This window comes from Trematomus bernacchii, unplaced genomic scaffold (assembly GCF_902827165.1).
Source record: "Trematomus bernacchii unplaced genomic scaffold, fTreBer1.1, whole genome shotgun sequence".
Classification (NCBI taxonomy): Eukaryota; Metazoa; Chordata; class Actinopteri; order Perciformes; family Nototheniidae; genus Trematomus; species Trematomus bernacchii.
In genome coordinates this window covers 324832-347694 of record NW_022987660.1, presented here as the reverse complement: position 1 = coordinate 347694, position 22863 = coordinate 324832, and the positions used below count along the sequence as shown (strand labels likewise).

The 22863-nt window shown below is 39.9% G+C and overlaps 1 protein-coding gene across 1 annotated transcript in view; it reads right to left on the bottom strand.

The window, feature by feature from the left end:
* Positions 1 to 16739, bottom strand: part of pde6a (phosphodiesterase 6A, cGMP-specific, rod, alpha) — a 55093-nt gene extending 38354 nt beyond the window's left edge. The window contains exons 1-8 of the mRNA XM_034135424.1: positions 16411 to 16739; positions 15523 to 15664; positions 6825 to 6977; positions 6157 to 6246; positions 5936 to 6076; positions 3894 to 3968; positions 3327 to 3391; positions 2651 to 2717 (exon numbers count right to left, since the gene is read on the bottom strand). Coding sequence (XP_033991315.1) covers positions 2651 to 2717; positions 3327 to 3391; positions 3894 to 3968; positions 5936 to 6076; positions 6157 to 6246; positions 6825 to 6977; positions 15523 to 15664; positions 16411 to 16739 — 1062 coding nt within the window. The remainder of the gene's footprint in view (positions 1 to 2650; positions 2718 to 3326; positions 3392 to 3893; positions 3969 to 5935; positions 6077 to 6156; positions 6247 to 6824; positions 6978 to 15522; positions 15665 to 16410) is intronic.
* Between the last annotated feature and the right edge of the window lie 6124 nt (positions 16740 to 22863).

Genomic DNA, 22863 nt, shown 5'->3' with positions numbered 1-22863 from the left:
GCCCGGGGAGCAATGGGAGTGAGGGGGGAAGGGGGATGTCCGGTGCCTTGCTCAAGGGCACCACGGCAGGGCCCAGGAGGTGAACTAGGACCTCTCCAAGTAGAAGTCCACACTCCATATTTAGGTCTGGTCGGGGACTTGAACCGGCGACCCTACGGCTCACAGTCCAAGCCCCTACTGACTGAGCCACTGCTAATAACTTTTTGCAATAAAGTAGATGTGAAAGTGAAATGCATTGAATTTAAAATGTTCTTGTAGACTTTGAAAATATTTCTGGCAGATGAAAGGTTTGGCTTTTATGGATTTAGTGTCTGTCCCCCTGCTGCTGTGCTAATGTCCATTACGTCTGATTTACAGCGCCCTGAGGAGAATCCAACAAACGATAAGTTTACAAAGTGGATTTTTGTTCCTCCCATAAGTTTAAAGTGTCTATAGAGAACTTTTTTTTTTTGCTTTAGCTGCATGATGTCTGCAGAATAATGACTCCATCATCGTTTGGGCAGCATTGCTTTCTGCCTGCTTCAGGGTCAAGATCTCCATTTCAAAATAAGAGCGTTAAAGATGTACACTGCATCACTGCCACCTGAGAACATTGCTTCCATTAAAACACGCAGTAATGTAACAGTGGAAACTCTTCCTGGCAAATCATCCCTGTCGATGGAGGATGCAAATATGTCGAGTAAGGAGAGGTAGGCCTATAAAGAAAGTTCTTCTATAGGAAGTTGGGATGGGTAGCACTGGATGCTAACGTTAGCGCTACACCTCTGTTATCAGGGCAGCCTATCGTCTCCAGCATCAGAATCATTTATTTGCCATTTCTACACTGTAGCTTTGTGCGTATGACAATACAACCTTTGAATTTGAATCATGACCAAGACCAAGACCGGTCTCAAGTACTACAACACTAGTGTCACGGGACAAAATCTACCGCGCTTCAAGATGTGGATGAATGATGTGAAATATAATCAAGTGTTAAATCAGACTTTAGTTCCACCTGGAGTAAATCCACAAGCTACCCTGCAGTATACAAAGTCATTCAAACTAGCTGCACCTTTACCAGCTTTGAGAACACTTTCATGATCAATCATTATAAAACATATCATATATATTATTCTGAAATGGACCAATCTGCACAATGACTACTTTTACTGTCGCTACTTTCACTATATTTTGATGAGAATACTTTTCTACTTTTACTTGAGGAACATTTTGAATGCAGGACTTTTACTGTAACAGAGTATTCCTACACTCTGGTACTTCTACTTTACTCAAGTACAAGATCTGAGTACTTCTACTTTTACTCAAGTACAAGATCTGAGTACTTCTACTTTTACTCAAGTACAAGATCTGAGTACTTCTACAATTACTCAAGTACAAGATCTGAGTACTTCTACTTTTACTCAAGTACAAGATCTGAGTACTTCTACTTTTACTCAAGTACAAGATCTGAGTACTTCTACTTTTACTCAAGTACAAGACCTGTGTACTTCTACTTTTACTCAAGTACAAGATCTGAGTACTTCTACTTTTACTCAAGTACAAGACCTGTGTACTTCTACTTTTACTCAAGTACAATATCTGAGTACTTTACTCAAGTACAAGATCTGAGTACTTCTACTTTTACTCAAGTACAAGACCTGAGTACTTCTACTTTTACTCAAGTACAAGATCTGAGCACTTCTACTTTTACTCAAGTACAAGATCTGAGTACTTCTACTTTTACTGAAGTACAAGACCTGAGTACTTCTACTTTTACTCAAGTACAAGATCTGAGCACTTCTACTTTTACTCAAGTACAAGATCTGAGTACTTCTACTTTTACTGAAGTACAAGACCTGAGTACTTCTACTTTTACTCAAGTACAAGACCTGAGTACTTCTGCTTTTACTCAAGTACAAGATCTGAGTACTTCTACAATTACTCAAGTACAAGATCTGAGTACTTCTACTTTTACTCAAGTACAAGATCTGAGTACTTCTACTTTTACTCAAGTACAAGATCTGAGGACTTCTACTTTTACTCAAGTACAAGACCTGTGTACTTCTACTTTTACTCAAGTACAAGACCTGTGTACTTCTACTTTTACTCAAGTACAATATCTGAGTACTTTACTCAAGTACAAGATCTGAGTACTTCTACTTTTACTCAAGTACAAGACCTGAGTACTTCTACTTTTACTCAAGTACAAGATCTGAGCACTTCTACTTTTACTCAAGTACAAGATCTGAGTACTTCTACTTTTACTCAAGTACAAGACCTGAGTACTTCTACTTTTACTCAAGTACAAGATCTGAGCACTTCTACTTTTACTCAAGTACAAGATCTGAGTACTTCTACTTTTACTGAAGTACAAGACCTGAGTACTTCTACTTTTACTCAAGTACAAGACCTGAGTACTTCTGCTTTTACTCAAGTACAAGATCTGAGTACTTCTACTTTTACTGAAGTACAAGACCTGAGTACTTCTCCCACCTCTGGTTATTCACAAAATAATACATAATAACTGTAATTGAAAATGGTCACACCTTTTCATGTAATGTCTTTATGTTTCATTAACTCTGCACTCTTTCATTACATACTAAAGAGTGGATGCTCAAATCAGAACAGTGTGATCTTAAAGCAACTGAACTAGAGGAAGAGAAACACGTACCAGTCCAGTTTCTGCTACGTATGTTGGTAACCCGCTCACCAGCGCCCAGTGATCGGCTGCAGGAGTCCTGAGGACCAACACACGTTCATGGAAAATGTTATTGTTATGATCATCATCTCCAACAAACTGAAAACACAACAAACATGGAGATTAATGTCCTACTCTGTGTTTATATGAAACGCTATGTAGAATCATCCATATTAAATAATGCAGCCCTTTCCATTAACACAGGTGAGATAATACTGTTTACAAGAGCAGCAGCGCTGGATCATAGAAACAAAACAAATGCTGAAGATAAATGACTTATTTTGTTCCTTCTATTATTAGGTATTAAAAAATCATGAATGGTTTTGTGAGAAAGGAAAAAACATCATTAATATCCTGCTCTTATCTCTGTTTTAAAAACGCTTTCATAAACCTCAGTGTATCAGTGGAATAGAGTGGAGGAGGAATGAGTCCTAAAACCCCAACATGAGTCAAAATGTCACCACGTCCTGGTCTGGAGATCAATGGTTTTCTGAAAGTGTTTTTTGTTGTTAGTCTGAAATAAGGTCTGTGGTCAAGCTACGACATAAAATACGTCAAGTATGTGTAGGGCACAGAACAAACAAAAAAAGCTCCACTGCTTTTCCCCTAGTGGTCAAAACTCTTTAACTGGATCTCCGTTGTGACTCACGCGATGACTTTGATGTCCTCTTTGCCGTGGAGGATGTAGTCGATCAGTTTGTAGAAGATAATTTCCTTTAGAGAGTGGAGATGAAGGAATGGTATTTACAGTTAGTTGCAGCAGCTGTAGTGAAAATATCTCAGTAGTAATAGTGATAGAGCCACATTTAAATAAAAAATAATAAAACTTTTGGGACTATGGAAGAGAATTAGGGGCACTTCTGAAATCATTTTTTAATTCTGACCAAAAGTGATTTTTTTTATAGGTCTGTCATTAAAGTCAGAATTATGAGAAAAAGTCATACAATTAGAATTTTTTTTTTTTCAAACCACTTTTATTTCTTAGTCAGAATTCTGAGAAAAAAAGTCAGAAGAAAAAAATACATGATAAAAAATATGTAAGATATATTTCTGCCGAATCTGAGATAAGAAAATCAGTCACAAAAAGTCAATACAAAAATAATTGATTTTTTTTTCTCACCATTTCTTTTCTGTGATTAAAGTTTTGAGGAAAGTCAGAAAGAAAAAGAAATATAGACATGTAGGTAAAGTAATAACAGTTATTGATTATTCTCACCCTGCCATCAGGAGTCTTAGGTCCATCATACGGGGGAACTTCTCCCATGAGAACCGGCCACAGGTCAAAGAACTCCTACACACACACACACACACACACACACACACACACACACACACACACACACACACACACACACACACACACACACACACACACACACACACACACACACACACACACACACACACACACACACACACACACACATGCCGTGAAATATGTGTTTTTATCAGTGCACAGTTTCCATAAGCGGAGCTGCTAGTTTAGTTTGTTTTGTAAGAGCGTTATTGATGAACCGCAGACAGCCATCTGTGTGTGCAGACAACATGTGTTTGTTCTCAGAGAGCAGGTGTTAGGAATCTAAAGCAGCTGCTCGTAATCAAGAGACAGAGAGACAATAAGTAGTTTTTACTACAAAACGGTAGTAAACATAAATACATGGGGATAGTTCCACTTTGATCAGTAGATATAAAGTGTTACTGTGGGGATTAAAGCGGAAGAAAGTAGAGCAGGTTCATCAAAGAAACCCTGCAAAGAAAGCTAATAAGCAATCAGTGCATTACGTTTAAAGAGGCCCTGTTCAGGTTGTTGGGGGTTTCCCTTCCCTGATACATCAGCAGGAGAGAACTGTTTAAAGTAGAGACACTACATACACCTGAACATCAACAGGAGAGAACTCTTTAAAGTAGAGACACTACATACACCTGAACATCAGCAGGAGAGAACTCTTTAAAGTAGAGACACTACATACTGATATACACCTGAACATCAGCAGGAGAGGACTCTTTAAAGTAGAGACACTACATTCTGATATACACCTGAACATCAGCAGGAGAGGACTCTTTAAAGTAGAGACACTACATACTGATATACACCTGAACATCAGCAGGAGAGGACTCTTTAAAGTAGAGACACTACATTCTGATATACACCTGAACATCAGCAGGAGAGAACTCTTTAAAGTAGAGACACTACATACTGATATACATCTGAACATCAGCACGAGAGGACTCTTTAAAGTAGAGACACTACATACTGATATACACCTGAACATCAGCAGGAGAGGACTCTTTAAAGTAGAGACACTGCATACTGATATACACCTGAACATCAGCAGGAGAGGACTCTTTAAAGTAGAGACACTACATACTGATATACTCCTGAACATCAGCAGGAGAGGACTCTTTAAAGTAGAGACACTAAATACTGATATACACCTGAACATCAGCAGGAGAGGACTCTTTAAAGTAGAGACACTACATACTGATATACACCTGAACATCAGCAGGAGTGGACTCTTTAAAGTAGAGACACTACATACTGATATACACCTGAACATCAGCAGGAGAGGACTCTTTAAAGTAGAGACACTACATACTGATATACACCTGAACATCAGCAGGAGAGGACTCTTTAAAGTAGAGACACTACATACTGATATACACCTGAACATCAGCAGGAGAGGACTCTTTAAAGTAGAGACACTACATACTGATATACACCTGAACATCAGCAGGAGAGGACTCTTTAAAGTAGAGACACTACATACTGATATACACCTGAACATCAGCAGGAGAGGACTCTTTAAAGTAGAGACACTGCATACTGATATACACCTGAACATCAGCAGGAGAGGACTCTTTAAAGTAGAGACACTACATACTCATATACACCTGAACATTAGCAGGACTCTTTAAAGTAGAGACACTACATACTGATATACACCTGAACATCAGCAGGAGAGGACTCTTTAAAGTAGAGACACTACATACTCATATACACCTGAACATTAGCAGGACTCTTTAAAGTAGAGACACTACATACTGATATACACCTGAACATCAGCAGGAGAGGACTCTTTAAAGTAGAGACACTACATACTCATATATACCTGAACATTAGCAGGACTCTTTAAAGTAGAGACACTACATACTGATATACACCTGAACATCAGCAGGAGAGGACTCTTTAAAGTAGAGACACTACATACTCATATACACCTGAACATCAGCAGGACTCTTTAAAGTAGAGACACCCACCTTGGTCTTGGTCATGTCCAGCAGACCCACAGAGTAGCGGTCACAGTTCAGGAACGCTCTGACCGTGTACAGCGCTTTGTGGAACATCCTCTCGATGTCCGTCAGCTCCTCAAACACCTTGCTGGCCGACCACAGCAGCACCTGATCACAGGAGACCAATCAGAAAAAACAAGTCCTGCGTACGGTCATGAGAAGTTGACGTTTTCTTTGAAGTGCCTCACCTGTCCTTTGCGGGTCTCACAGTTGTGCAGGTAGCTCAGGTGGTAGACTCTCAGCAGCAGGTTGGCGAAGTACAGGTACTTGTTGAGGGTCTGAAAGAAAGAAAAACACACACACACACACACACACACACACACACACACACACACACACACACACACACACACACACACACACACACACTGAGAAATGGAAGTGATAACCTCTCCTGGTTCCTATACATCAAACATTCTTTTTTGCTTAAATGTACCTTAGAGGAATATTTTAAAAGTTCTCAATAGTCTTATTGACATGGGACTGGATACATATACTTTATACAAAATGTGTGTGTTAATTATTATTGCAACGAACCAAAACAAAGATGAATTTAAGAAGGTAATATTGGCTTATACCTTTGTGCGTTATGGAAAAACTTTGAATTTACTTTTACAACAATAAAATGAAATGACATGTGGAATCTATATACAAGTACATTGAATATGATATAGATAAATAATTAGCAAGCTGCAAACAGATGAATGTTATGGATGTTCTTAAAAAAGTTCCGGTGTTTAACAGTCTTATGGCCTGTGGGATAACCTGTCCCTGAGTCTGATGGTTTGTGTCCCGATACTTGATGTGTTCCCAGTGACTGCATCACTAAAACTAAATGGGAATGACTCAGCGTTACCTCTTCATCCTTGGCGGTGAAGCACGGTTCTTCCAGCTTGTTGACGGCCATCATGACGGCCACCATGTCTTTCCCGTTCATTATCGGAGTGGCGAGGACGCTCTTCGTCTTATATTCGGTCAGTTCGTCCACAAAGTCGCTGTAATGAGGGCTCTGTGAGGAGATATTAGATTACTGACTGTTAGGAAAATATCACTCGTCACCGGCTTGAGCTTCAATATAAGGATACATGTATTTATTATCCTCTCAAGAATATAAGTAGCATCAATAAGCAACAATTCTGACTTTTCCTCAAAATTCTGACTTTTTCTCAAAATCTTGACTTTGTTAGCTAATGAATGTTTCCATGCTGAACAACGGCAACATTACAACGTTTTCATTGGTCCCTCTTCTTTAGAGAAGACCAGGAAATGATGGATACACGGATCGTGTTCAAATCAATAGGCACGCAATGACTCTAAATAATAATGATCACGCCACCAAACACACATTCAAACTAAAGGAACCAGCCTGTTTGGGAAATGTGAGAAGTAGAAAGTACAGGTATTTGGGTTCAACATGTGAGAAGTAGAAAGTACAGGTATTTGAGTTCAACATGTGAGAAGTAGAAAGTACAGGTATTTGTGTTCAACATGTGAGAAGTAGAAAGTATAGGTATTTGAGTTCAACATGTAAGAAGTAGAAAGTACAGGTATTTGAGTTCAACATGTGAGAAGTAGAAAGTTCAGGTATTTGGGTTCAACATGTGAGAAGTAGAAAGTTCAGGTATTTGGGTTCAAAATGTAAGAAGTAGAAAGTACAGGTATTTGTGTTCAACATGTGAGAAGTAGAAAGTACAGGTATTTGGGTTCAAAATGTAAGAAGTAGAAAGTACAGGTATTTGTGTTCAAAATGTAAGAAGTAGAAAGTACAGGTATTTGTGTTCAACATGTAAGAAGTAGAAAGTACAGGTATTTGAGTTCAACATGTGAGAAGTAGAAAGTTCAGGTATTTGGGTTCAAAATGTAAGAAGTAGAAAGTACAGGTATTTGTGTTCAACATGTGAGAAGTAGAAAGTACAGGTATTTGGGTTCAAAATGTAAGAAGTAGAAAGTACAGGTATTTGGGTTCAAAATGTAAGAAGTAGAAAGTACAGGTATTTGTGTTCAACATGTGAGAAGTAGAAAGTACAGGTATTTGGGTTCAAAATGTAAGAAGTAGAAAGTACAGGTATTTGTGTTCAACATGTGAGAAGTAGAAAGTACAGGTATTTGGGTTCAACATGTAAGAAGTAGAAAGTACAGGTATTTGTGTTCAACATGTGAGAAGTAGAAAGTACAGGTATTTGGGTTCAAAATGTAAGAAGTAGAAAGTACAGGTATTTGTGTTCAACATGTGAGAAGTAGAAAGTTCAGGTATTTGTGTTCAAAATGTAAGAAGTAGAAAGTACAGGTATTTGTGTTCAACATGTAAGAAGTAGAAAGTACAGGTATTTGTGTTCAACATGTAAGAAGTAGAAAGTACAGGTATTTGAGTTCAACATGTAAGAAGTCAAAGTAAAAAGTTGTCAGAAAAATAAGTAGTGGAGTAAAGTACTGATACCAGAGAAATGTACTTAAGTACAGTAACAAAGTATTTGTACTCCAATACTTCCCAACTCTGATCAGATTGAATTGCTTGCTCTTTGCCCCTCTCCTCTCCTGCATCCTTCAAAACTCCCAGGCTGGTCTTTGATTAACTTTCCTCCATAAACGCTGCCAGCAAAGACTCTCCGTTACCCACAATCCCCGGCTGTTTCTGACCCTCCTGTACAGAGGGTCATCCATTGAGTCCCTTCAGGGTGAAGCTGAGGAGGATGGCTCGTTAACGGCTCGTTACGGAAAAGAGAAGTCCAGATAGAACTTAAAGCTGTTTCCCAGAGTCCCGCTGTTGAGACCCCAACGTTTTATGAAAGAAATGTATAGTCAGGGTCTCCAGCACATAGAAACTGCCGGATGCTAACTTGCATGTTGGGCAATTTGCAAAATGAGCATAAATTGAGTTAATTATCATTTGCAGACAATAGGTTTTGGAGGTTATTGGGGACATTTCTGACACTTTCAGGATCAAAAGTGGCAGTTTTACCCAGAAAGTGGCCATACTGTATGTGTGTCCCTGTGGACTGATTAACTTGCATTTTGGGTCGTTCTTGTAGTTTTAGACGACTGAAACTGCCATTTTTTAACCTAAATATGTCAGAAATTAATTAATCATCCCCAATAAGCAAATGTCACATTGTTTTAGACATTGGAGGCTCACTCAGAGGGCCCAGAGTTTTATGATAGAAACGTAAAGTACAGGTCTCCAGCACATAGAAACTGCTGGATGCTAACTTGCATATGTTGCAAAATTAGCACAAGTAGCATTAATTAGCATATGCAGACATTAGTTAAGAAATGGCTTGGTTGATTCGGACAACTTTGGAGTGTTTTTGGAGGTTATTGAGGATGCTGAGTCCATTTCGGACATTTTCAGATCATAAATGGCAGTTTCAACCAGAAAGTAGGATAGTTTTGAGTCCCCTAAAACTACAAAATCGACCCACTGGGAGTACAAATATGGCCAAATATGTCAGACATTGATTCAACATCCTCAAAAACCACATTTCCCATTATTTAAGATATTGGAGGTTCACACTGACGGTGGACCCGCCCCCTTCCTCATCTGATTGGCAGCTTACAGATAAACCTGTTTGGTGGACAGCTGGTTATTGGGTGACCTTTGACCCCCTAAAGCCCGAGGAGTCTTCATCCTGCTCGTTATCCTCAGCTTCACCTCGACCTCCATTCAGCAGCTTTAGTGACATAATCTAAATGTAGGATGGATTTTAATGACTCAGTCTGTGGGACAACGCGCCTGATCTGTTATTGTTTTTCGGTGTCTGTCATTTGCGCTGCTTGGCTCTCGTAAAAGACATGTTTAATCATAATGAGACTTCTCCTGGTTGAATAGATAAATATTGAAATAGTTAGCATTCATTTAAATAGGCATGCTTTAACGTAAACCAGCGTTTCTGCCAGGGAGGCGTCTTGCCGTCATTTGACAGCTCGGGACGCCCTGAACTCGAGCCGAGGGCATCCAAAAAAATGTAATAATTTGAGAGAAGACCGAGAGTTTTTATAGCTTGAAATGACGAAAAGGAAAAAGGACAAGGACATCCCTCTGTTGGAGGGGCAAAGGAGTCTGGTGGGATTATTTTCGCCGCCAGCAAAGCGTGTTCCTGTGACGGAAAGTGTACTGCCGGCGAGCCTTGACGGGGGGTGCTAGTGGAGCACGCGTGTGAAACTGAGGCTCCGCGGTAAACTGTGGTAACATGAAGAGCCGTTTAGGAGCCGAAGGAGCCGGCTCTTCTTAGTGAGCCGAGCCAAATGATCCGGCTCACTAAAAAGAGCCGGAATTCCCATCACTAAGTAAAGAGATTGTATCTATAAAGGGAAGGCTTAATTCAAAATTGACATGACGTCACACCCCCCGCTCTCAGTCTCAGCCCTGGTCTGGAGGAAACACTGACGTAAACATCATAAAACATATTGATTTTTATGTGCCTTTTACCTCAATAAATTGCTGCTCCACAAACATTTAAAAAATGCATTTAAATGAATATAATAAGACATATGTAATAAATAGATGATTTAATAACAATTTTGAAATATATATGTAAAATAACAATAATAATAAATAGAATAATAATAATACATAATAATAATAATACAATAAATAAATAAAACATAATAATAAATAATATAATAATAATAATAATAATAATAATAATAATAATAATAATAATAATAATAATAATAATAATAATAATAATAAATAATGATAATAATAATTAATAATAATATATAATAATAATAATAAATAATAATAATTAAAATGACAAATGAAGCTTCTTTGGTAATGCTCTTTAGGAGGATTTCAATGTGGCTCTAGGGTGGAATTAAGGTGGAATTCTCCATGGGAATAATAACTAATAAAATATGTGTATAACAATTGTAAATAACAATAATAATAACAATACAAAAAAACTGCACTTTGAAACTTCAAGTCGGCAAACGTTAAATAAGGGTTTTAATTGAGCAAAACTAATTCATAATATATATATATATATATATATATATATATATATATATATATAATATAATATATAATAAAAAATAAAGCAACCCCACCAGATACTAACAGACGGACTAATCCGCTCAGAGCTGCAGATGAAGGTGAGAGATTTGCTGAGTCTGTGAAAAAGGCTCAGAGCGCTTTGACCTCTGGGAGTAATCTGGGATCGCTGTAATTCAGGACAGATTAACTTGCTTCATCTGCACCCCCCCCCACCTCAACCACACCTTTAAATAACAGCAGGACACATTAGCTCGTATGTCGTTTTGTTATTAAATCTGAAGGAGAAGGGGAGGAATGAGGCCAGCTGTTGTTGCTACATAATCCCAGAAACACATAATCCCACCTACAGGAGGAAGGCTCTGGATGGACTGGGAATAATGGAAATAAAACACAAACGCTTCCTGAACCGTGCATCACTCTGAGAGGCCGTGCTCAGTGCATTAGCATCATAAAGAAGAGCAATTATAGAAACATCACATCTCCTCTCTCTGCTGGGAGGCTTTGAAACCCTTCCAGTTCCCAGCATGCTTCATGTGTCTGTGACGGAGAGCTCTGGAAGGAACGGATTATATTCCCACTTTGTTCCCTTACAGTTGCATTACATTGCTGGTACTGGAGGACCTGCTGTGTAAATGTCACTCTGACAGCTGGGAGGAGGGGGTGGACAGCAGAAACCTGAAGTGTGTGCAGGAATATGAAGTGTGTGCAGGAATATGAAGTGTGTGTGGGAATATGAAGTGTGTGTGGGAATAAGCTTTTCAAATGTCACAGTAGTGGCTGTAATGAGATTAAAAGGAAAAGAGACACTGTGGTTTCATGTCGCCATCTGGTGGTCAGAAAGAGAAAGAGCGACGATCTTAAAACGGGTTTAAATATCCTAATTCTGGGATTTGAAAAGAAAGTAAAGGTCAAAGATGGCTTCAGGTAACAGTAAAACAGGAACATGTGTTGTCTGGGGATGCAACATGGATGAAAGAGAAGGATGAAAGGAATATAAAAAGGGTAGAAAACTGTCAAAGGAACTATAATTTCACAGGAAGACTAGGGGTAGAGGAATGGGAGAATTTGGTGAGAGATATTTCCAAATCTCTGGAACTAACTCCCAGAAACCTGCAGGTCGTTGTTTTATGCTCTTAATGTCTTTCATTTTTGTAAAGCACTTTGAATTGCCTTGTGTTGAAAAGTGCTGTATAAATAAACTTGCATTGCCTTGCCTTACAAAACTTGGATTTCTATTTATTTATAAAATAAAGATAAGATGAGATGTACTGACGCCCCCCAGCCCTCAGGGGCTCCTGGCGCCTGGCCCTCCCCCCTACCTGCACCCCAGCCACCTGGCAACGCACCCCCAGCGCAGCGCCTCTCCCATTGCAACCTCTCCTCCTTCTCCCCTGTGGATGCTTCCCAAGTGGCCAAACTGGTCAGCTCGGCCAAGACCGCCACCTGCTCCCTGGACCCCATGCCCACAGCCCTGGTCAAGGACTGCCTACCCACCCTCTGCCCCTACATGGTGGTCATCATCAACGCTTCTCTGGCTCCTGGTATAGTCCCCACCAGCTTCAAAATTGCCTCAGTCACCCCCATCCTCAAAAAACCTGGCCTGGACCCCGACGACCTCCACAACCACCGGCCGATCTCCAACCTTCCCTTCCCAAGTAAAACTCTGGAAAGAGTAGTCGCCGGCCAACTCCATCTGTACATGTCCAACTCTATGAGCCCCTCCAATCTGGCTTCATACTCCAACACAGCACTGAGACCGCCCTCATCAAGATCATCAACGATCTCCTCATTGCTGCTGACTCTGGCCGCCTCAGCATCCTCATCCTCCTGGACCTCTCTGCAGCGTTTGACACCATCTCCCACACCATCTTCCTCACCCGCTTATCTGACCTCCTAGGTGTCACTGGCACAGCCCTGTCCTGGTTCACATCCTACCTCCATAACAGGGAACAGTGTGTAACCATTAATGGCTCAAATTCACCCCCGGCCCCAGTCAATCACGGTGTACCCCAGGGCTCTGTGCTTGGCCCCCTCCTGTTCACTATTTACATGCCCCCCCTTGGCCAGATCATCCGCCATCATGGACTCAACTTCCACTGCTACGCTGATAATACCCAATTATATCTCAGCACTACTCCATCCTCCCAGCTCCCCCCTCAGTCTCTCGTCAACTGCCTGCACGACATAAAAACCTGGATGTCGTCCAATTTTCTCAAACTCAACAGCAGGAAAACAGAGCTCATGGTTGTGGCACCCAAGGCGCTGCTCCAGAAGGTTGGTGACTTCATCCTTGAGGTTGACGGCTGCTCCATCTCCCCATGTCTCCTGGGTGTCATCTTTGACTCCACCCTTTCCTTCCACTCCCACATCAAGTCTGTCATCAAATCCGCATTTTTCCATCTAAAGAACATTGCCAGACTCCGACCGTCACTCTCTGAGTCGGTTGCAGAAACCCTAGTCCATGCTTTCGTCACCTCCCGTTTGGACAACTTTTGGACAAAATGTCCTCTCCATTAAAGGCAGCTCATTGTGGAATAGCCTCCCAACTGAGATACGGGATTGTCCCACTCTCAATAGCTTCAAAGGTCAACTCAAAGAATGGTTGAGAAACAAACAGACGTGTAATCACCGCTAAATGCACTTTAACACAGGGGTATCTCCTCCTGCACTTTACATGTCGTAGCTGCTACATTGTACTGCCATGTGGTAAATGCTTGTATGCTGCTCATGCTCTTTCTGCATATCATGTATTTATTTTTGCTATGTATATAAATGTCATATTCTTATATGTTGTATGTGACGGGACTACGGATGGAAATTAGCTCAAAGCTAAAATCCGGCTCATTTACACTTGTAAGCATTATTTTTGTTTTAAAGTGTTCATCAATGTGCACTGTCCCGGTTCAAATAAACGATTAAATGAAATGGTGTCCTGTTTGGGGTCCCCAACAAAACCCTGGACAGGCTCCAGTATGTTCAAATCTGTGCTGCTAGGGTACTCGCACATACAAAGCCGTGGCAGCACATCACCCCCACCCTCATCCACCAGACTCTGGCCTGCTTACCACCCCCCCGCACCAAACTGCGAACCTTCGGGGACAGAGCCTTCAGTGTGGCAGCCCCCACCCTCTGGAATGCTCTCCCTGCGGAGAACCGCAACATCCCCACACTTGACGCCTTCAAAAGGGCCCTCAAGTCCCATCTGTTTGCCAAGGCCTTTGGCCCCTAATCTATTTGTTGTTTTGTCTGTCTGACTGTTTGTCTGACTGCCTTTTTGTTTTTGTTTGTTTGTTTTTACTCCTGTTTGTCTTTGTAAAGCGACCTTGGGTCTGATGAAAGGCGCTATATAAATCCAAGCTATTATTATTATTACTTTATTAATCCCAATTTGCGAGAAAAAAATGGTTGCATCAGCAGAAAACAAAACAAGGCATTGCACATAATAACAAATGTAAAGAGTAGAAATAAACTATTATAAAATATAAACATCTCAAAATAGAAATAGAAATAAACCAGCATTAGAGAATAAGAAAAATATACAGATGACAGAGAAGATGCAAAACATATATGAACTGTCTGACAAATAAAAATCCGGTTGAAGGGCCAATTATCTGTTAACACAATATAAGCAGGATATTATCTATTTTGTTCCTCACAATGAATATGAAACAATTCACAAAACATTAATGCAGTTTATAAAGATTATCATGGAAAAGGTCAGGGAGAATAAAGTCTTATTTTACTCCTAAATATATGGTCTGTAATCACAACAAATACTCACAGTAGCATGACGTATTTTTGTTTTAAATCTAATAACAATCTGCTATTAGGTGAAATCCTTGTGGTTCAGCATATTACAAATATTCACAAAAATCGAACCTTTTTAGTGAAGTAACATTTTAGAAAATGTCCACTAAAACATGTTTGCCTCAATTGTAAAATCATATGATTTAAATCTAACCAAAGTATATTTACAGTCATATTTTACATGCTTAAGTTCACCTGTTTCATTTGTAATATCTCAAGTGGTCAATCATGAACTCTATAATCTATATCTATTACACGACCTAGTTAAAACTTAACAGACCGTTGCTAAGGAGAACAGACCATTGCTAAGAAGAACAGACCGTTGCTAAGGAGAACAGACCGTTGCTAAGGAGAACAGACCGTTGCTAAGAAGAACAGACCGTTGCTAAGGAGAACAGACCGTTGCTAAGGAGAACAGACCGTTGCTAAGAAGAACAGACCGTTGCTAAGGAGAACAGACCGTTGCTAAGAAGAACAGACCGTTGCTAAGGAGAACGCTTTTGATCAAGGGACTATGTGCAGTCATATCAATCCGCAGAAAGAAGTCTATCTATCTTAATGAAGATTAAGGGTTTCTTTTTTTGAGATGCAGGTAATGGACGGTTTAGTTGAATACTCGATGCGGATGGGTCAATTTGGACATATCAATCCGCAGAAAGAAGTCGGGTCAATTTAATGTCGGCTGTGGACAACACACATTAGTTTTCATCCATCAGAAAGCACAGTGGACTACTTTTTTTTTGTGTGTGTTTACCTCGGATACGTCGGCGATGTTCACCATCTTCTTGGTCGACGCCACGTGTCCGACGACCCCCAGATCCAGAGGATAAACGATCTCACTGTCCGGAGGAATCAGACACTCCTCAAACAATGAGTCCTTGGTCACGCTAAACAACCTGCAGGTACACAAAAATACCGTCAGCAAGAATACTGTATTTACCTGGGAATAATGTGAACAGGATACCAAAACAAGGTGACTGTATTCCCTTACAGTTACATTAAAAACAAGTAGTCAGATTACTGGTACATTCCTAAAAAAAAAGTGGTTTAATGGCAGGATTTCAAAGCTATAATACATTGTAAAATAAATTTTTTATAATAGGTAGATGTGCCATTCTCTTTTTGGTTTTCACGGTTTTTGCCACAAATGCATTTACAGCAGGGGTGTCAAACTCAATTTCATGGCGGCCACATTAGCATTACGTTTTACTCAAAGGGCCGGTTGTAACTTTAAGACTAAATATATATATACATATGTAAATATATAATATGTATAAAATAATGTATTATATTACATTATTGCCTCTGCATTGGATTATTATGCAATAGGGTAATAACTTCATCATTAATTACGTCTGAAAGCAGAAGTCTAGGGCAAATAATTGCAAGTCTCTTCAGTGCGCATGTCACAAAATGAAATGCATTGTGGGACATGTAGTTTATGAACAACGTGCTTCTGTAAAGTTGCACGTAACCGTATAATAAACGTATTATATTCTTTGCAAGCTCTTGCTGGCCACATAAAATGAAAACCTTCAAATGTTCCAAAGGGGGGTTCGTTTAGCATGAGTTTGACACCCCTGATTTACAGATTCAATGACCACATCCTGTTTGTGATACAGGAAACAGAGAAATGTGTCACCTGGTAGCCAGCTCTGCGACTCCGTTCCTCTGCCTGTACATGAAGAGGCTCATGCGGTCGGCCCTCAGCATGAAGCTCAGGTGTTTCATCAGGTTGAACATGGACCTCTCCATCTGCAGATTGTCCTGGATGTCTCGCATCAGATCGAACAGAACCTCGCTCTCTTCCACCGTGGTGAGGTCATGGAACCGGCTGACGTCCACCTGCATCCGCCGGCTGCCGTCCAGCAGGTCTGAGATCAGCTGCGGTCTGAAGTTCAGGTCGTAGTAACTCTTAGCAAACTCAGGGTTATCGTCCAGGAAGAGCTCTGCTGCCGCTGCGTCCACCATGATGCTGACAGGGGGGGGCAAAATGAGAGAAAATAGTGAATGTACATTTCCAATATCAGAGTAACATGATAACAAAGGTATCCCAACTGTAGCTGTGTACATGACAGCATGTCTGATTACCTAGAAGAGCATCAGGACTGTTTGAGGCATATGATAGCTATGTGATTAACATGATGATTCAGCCTCTATGGAGATAGACATATGACAAGCATGCTCATTTCTGACGTGGAGCTAATCTGAAGTAAACATTGAATACTGCTTTCTATTCCTCCATCTTGTGACTGTGTAACTCCCTCTCTTGGATATCAGCATGTGAAGGACACTGTTCAGGAACTAGTTGATGCTCTGTATGTGATGACTACTTCCATTCTGGAGAGGATCAGAAATACATGGATCCTGATGTTGAAGCTCAAGCCGGTGATGAGTGAGATGTTTCCAACACAGAATGAAACAAAAGAGGGAAAAATAATGACCAAAAAACCTTAGTACGAGCAAAACCCTTTCACCGTATTTTGCTTTTTCAAGGTTTTCCCTCTCCTCTAGTGTGTTGGATAGGTATTAGTGCATGTAAATGGCCTGCAAAGGGCTGAAATCACAACGTTCCGGAACATGATGACATCACTATGTAACACTCCCGCTCCTATTGGCTAGTGCTCCAGAATGATACAAAAGATGGAAACAGAATTATCAAAAAACCTTCTAAAGTCAACATTTGGTCAGCAACGAGCAAAATCCTATCACCCTATTTAGCTGTGACATCACTATGGAACACTCCTGCTCCTATTGGCTATAGCGCTCCAACACATTGCACGTGATAGGCTAAGGGGCGGGACATCTCTAAGCTGGTTGACCAATCACAACATGAGGCTGCCGGCTGAATCAGAAGGGGGAAACATCTTTAAAAAAAGTTAATGGAGAAAACCTTCATCATTCAGCAATTAGTCAGGAACTGCTACTAGGCATTTAAACTAAAACAGATCTGCAGCAAGGACCTTTCACCCTATTCTGCTTTGATGGAATATTTTAAGTGGGAATCATCTTATTGGGAAAAGCTATTGTAAAAAAAACTTTTTGGATTAAACAGTTTTTAGCCCAAGAGTCAAAACCCTGACTCAGCACTAATACGGTTACAGACAAACTGCAACTGCACTACAAGTCATCAACAACACATATTTAGTATAGTTACAAATAGTTAATTTATTTATTAAGTGATCAATTCAGAGATGTACATTTGAATTGCATGTATGTATGTGTATATATGCATTTTTATTTTTTTATTGATGTTGATATGTGGATATGCACTGAAGCGATTGTTTTTGTATTTGCGTTATACCTGTACAAAGAGATTAAAGGCGTTAATTTCAGTTAGTCAGGATATGCTACTAACTGCCCCTTTCCCTGTCATATTGGCTGTTCAATTCCAACCTTATTTACAGGCATTGGCGTTAAGGATATCTTTAAAGCGAAGGTCACCCCTTAAATCATCCCTTACTGTTATGGTAAATGTATTCCTGCCAATAGGTAATCATGCTAGTACGGTATATTATGTTATCACAACAGGACAAGTTTTAGTTCATTTCAACTTTCCCGTATCATCTATCACTTCTTGTCACTGTATATTGTACTTCACAAAGAAATTCATCAATAAAGTAATAATAACATGATGAATATATTGTCAAAAAAAGATAATAATAAAGATGTACCTGTTGAAGTCCTCGTGTTGTGTGCAGCAGTCTCTAATCCCTCTGCCCTGATCACTGAATGTGCAGGTGTTGGAAAACAAAAGGATTATCAGGATGCTTTAAATGTGAGGACATACTGTAAGCCTGCATCCAATTACAACTCTGGGATTATCATCAACCTCCCCGTGATTAATGAAACTACACAGGGTTCATTTCTCTGCCTGGGTTCTCGTTCAGTGTCTTAAAAAAGTGTATTAATGGAAAGTAAAATATAATGTTGGGCTATAAAGGAACTACAGCACGGTCACATGACTTCACGTCACCACCGCTAAGCTAAAGGTGGCTAATGTTGGGCTATAAAGGAACTACAGCACGGTCACATGACTTCACGTCACCACCGCTAAGCTAAAGGTGGCTAATGTTGGGCTATAAAGGAACTACAGCACGGTCACATGACTTCACGTCACCACCGCTAAGCTAAAGGCGGCTAATGTTGGGCTATAAAGGAACTACAGCACGGTTCACATGACTTCACGTCACCACCGCTAAGCTAAAGGTGGCTAATGTTGGGCTATAAAGGAACTACAGCACGGTCACATGACTTCACGTCACCACCGCTAAGCTAAAGGTGGCTAATGTTGGGCGTGATGATGTTTAGTCATCTCATTTAGACACTTGTTAGTAATCTTTAAAATGTTTACTGATGTATTTTATGTCCTAGAATTAAAATCTCTTCAGCTTGTGTTAACCACAGACCTTATTTCAGGGCAACAACTAAAAACACATTCAGAAAACCATTGACTTCCAGACTAGGGGACAGGAAGTGTTAAAATGATGACACATTACTGGGTTGTGGGACCCATTCCTGCAACACTCTTCTCTTAAAGTTTGAAAACTGGAAAAGAAGAAAGGGAAACAAATCAATAAAAAGTTTTGACATTTGAAAAATTGCTGGCAAAGAGTCTGGAGACAGATTACTTCATTTTCTGTGATTTCTGAGGATGACATTTCCGATATAAAAAGGTCAATAGCCTTTCATCTCAGACTCTAATTTCCATCACAGCTGCAGACAGTCAGATAAACGAGACAGATTACGGTGGAGTTTAGAGGATTGGATATTTTCAGCCAATAAGATACTGTGTTTGTTCCTATGAGGGAGGCCATGTGCCATACAGATTAAAGTATCGTACATAAACTTGCTAAATATTTTAATAAATCAGTACTAACCGACAGAGGTGGGAAGTATTGGAGTACAAATACTTCGTTACTGTACTTAAGTACACGTTTCTGGTATCTGTACTTTACTCCACTACTTATTTTTCTGAGGACTTTTTACTTTTACTACTTACATTTTCCAAACAGGCTGGTTTACTACGACGCTGAAGTTGGCTTCCGATTCAGAGCTTCCGATTCGGCAGTTAAGGGGAAAGTTAAAGTGGACCTATCATGCTATATTTGAATAATATATTGTAGGGCCATACCTATATAAAACATGTCTGTGAAGTTTTTTTTTTCAAAATACCAAACAGATCATGCATTTTAGCCATGCCTCATTTTGCTCTCCTCCAGCCCTGTCTTTGCATGAGCTGCAGCTGACCACGCCCCCCTGCAAAGGTTGGGGGCGAGGCACGAGCGTCATGTTACCATGCTGTTACCATGCTGTTACCATGCTGTTACCATGCTGTTACCATGCCACGGCAACCTCCCATTCCCCTGATAGGTGGAGAGTTGGCCATATAAGCGGAGCTCCTCGTTCCTGACGTCAGAGAATTTTCAAATCTGTATCAGTCTGTATCAGATCCGTTGCAGCCCCGTTTTTAGAGATTTGGGTATGGAGGAAAATAGAGAGGGTTGTGTTTTCTGACACTTGGAGAGTTCCCTGGAACACCGGGGACACATATTCATGTATAAAAGACGTACAAAAGTGCATTTTGCATGATAGGTCCCCTTTAAGGGAAATTTAATTTACAGCGCTGAGCGAACAATCCTCCGTGTGTGTACCTCTTAAATCGCTGCATAGCCAATTTATTCGGACTAGATGATCCCAGAGAGTCTAAACATTCTTTATAACACAGTTTTAGATTTGTGAAACCTTTATTCTATTTGTGAAAATACAAAAAAGGGAGATTTCAGTGCTTTTTTCGCATCTTGACCACATTAGACCAGGTCCTGATCTAAAACCACTGTACCCAGACTCATCAAATCTGGACTGGATTATCCCAGAGAGGCTAAACATTCTTTATAACACAGTTTTAGATTTGTGAAACCTTAATTCCATTTGTGAAAATGCAACTGAGGGAAATTTGATTTGTCAACATTTGTATTGAGAAAGTCAGGGCAGAAGTCCACGTCTCTCCATTTAATTTCTCGTCTGCATTATCATGTCTTCTTTTTCACTTTGAAACAACAATTTCAAGAGCTCTTGAAAACGACTGTTTTTCTTTCACTTTTCCTCTAACTGGCCACACTCAATCTCTCCTAGTGCTTCTGCCAGTTGCATACCTCCGACTTTATCCAGAGCTGTTATTGTGGCCTGTGTTAGAAGAACCATAATTCAGCCATTGTTCTTCATTTGAGCTATATAGACATTTTCATAAAAAGCTTTCGGTCAATTCTTTGTCTCATTTATCAACATATAAATAATTTTCATTTATCTGCCACTAACACCTGCCATCATTTCAGACCCTGCTCTTCCTCTCCTTCCCACCATTTGCCCTCATCGTGTTCCTACCTTTGCATTCGCCTGACCTCCCAACTGCCTGCAGACATGATCCCCATTACCCCATTATCCATAGAGTTTATACTGTAGACCTGCACAGCAGCCTGCAGTCAGGAGCAACTCAGGAGATTTCGCTGCTTTTTTCGCATCTTTTCGCATCTACAGTATAAACTCAGTTTCAACAGTTTCAACAATTTCACTCTTGAAATTGTTGTTTCAAAGTGAAAAAGAAGACATGATAATGCAGACGAGAAATGAAATGGAGAGACATGGACTTCTGCTGTGACTTTCTCAATACAAATGTTGAAAAATCTAATTTCCCTCAGTTGCATTTTCACAAATAGAATAAAGGTTTCACAAATCTAAAACTGTGTTATAAAGAATGTTTAGACTCTCTGGGATCATCTAGTCCGAATAAATCGGCTATGCAGCGATTTAAGAGGTACAAACACGGAGGATTGTTCGCTCAGCGCTGTAAATTAAATTTCCCTTAACTTTCCCCTTAACTGCCGAATCGGAAGCTCTGAATCGGAAGCCAACTTCAGCGTCGTCTGGTAGCTTTAGTTTGAATGTGTGTTTGGTGGCGTGATCATTATTATTTAGAGTCATTGCGTGCCTATTGATTTGAACACGATCCGTGTATCCATCATTTCCTGGTCTTCTCTAAAGAAGAGGGACCAATGAAAACGTTGTCATGTTGCCGTTGTTCAGCATGGAAACATTCATTAGCTAACAATGACATTATTGTTCTATTAATATAAAGGGAGGTCAGGTACTTTTTAAAACAGCTGCTAGTTATGGGTACTTTTTACTTAAGTACATTTCAAAGCCCATACTTCTTTACTTTTACTTGAGTAAAGAAGTTTAGTCAGTACTTCTACTTTTACTAGAGTATTTTTAAACACGAGTATCTGTACTTCTACTTGAGTAAAGGGTGTGTGTACTTTTGCCATCTCTAGTAGCCGAACACCCTGAGTTTCCTCTCACACAGTGTGCAGTAGTGTTGTGATGTCATAGTGTTACACACGTTTGTTTCTCTAACAGCTCAGATATCCTCATGAATCCCACCCTGCTGTGATGACCTGTAAAACTCCTGAAGGAATCTGAGAGGCAGAATAACACACAGCAAGACCAGAAGTCCCAGCAGCTGTGAAGCACTAAAACAAACCCCTCAGTGTTGAGCAGCTGGTTTAACTTGCAAGGTGTCAATCAGAGAGGGCGTGTTCAGAGAGGTGAGAAGCAGAGCGAGCGCTGGAAACCCCCACACCAACTGTAACAGGAGTTTTATGAGTAATTGGAGCTTCAGATGGAAATGGGAGGACAGCTACGTATTGAATGACAGTTCAGAGTTTTAGGAGCCTCAAGACTGAAGACCCACCCTTTTAAATGTGGCTTGTAATTTAATTGTATTTATTATAATTGTATTATTTTTTTCATTCTTATTTTAATGTAATTTTTTAATTATTATTCTAATTATTTTAATGTTTTATTCAGTCCTGTGTTTATTGACCTATATTTGTTTTAAGTGTTTTTCACAGATGTATGTTTTACTTGGTATTTATTACCTATTATTATAATTATGTTAATATTCAATATATTTTATTTATTATGTTTTTGCTTCAAAGTGATGCATCTTCTCAAATAGACTATCTCTGTCTCAGCGGGTCACGTGAGGTTCCATGACGTCATGACGCACGGCGCTCCGGTGTAGGATGAATTTGAG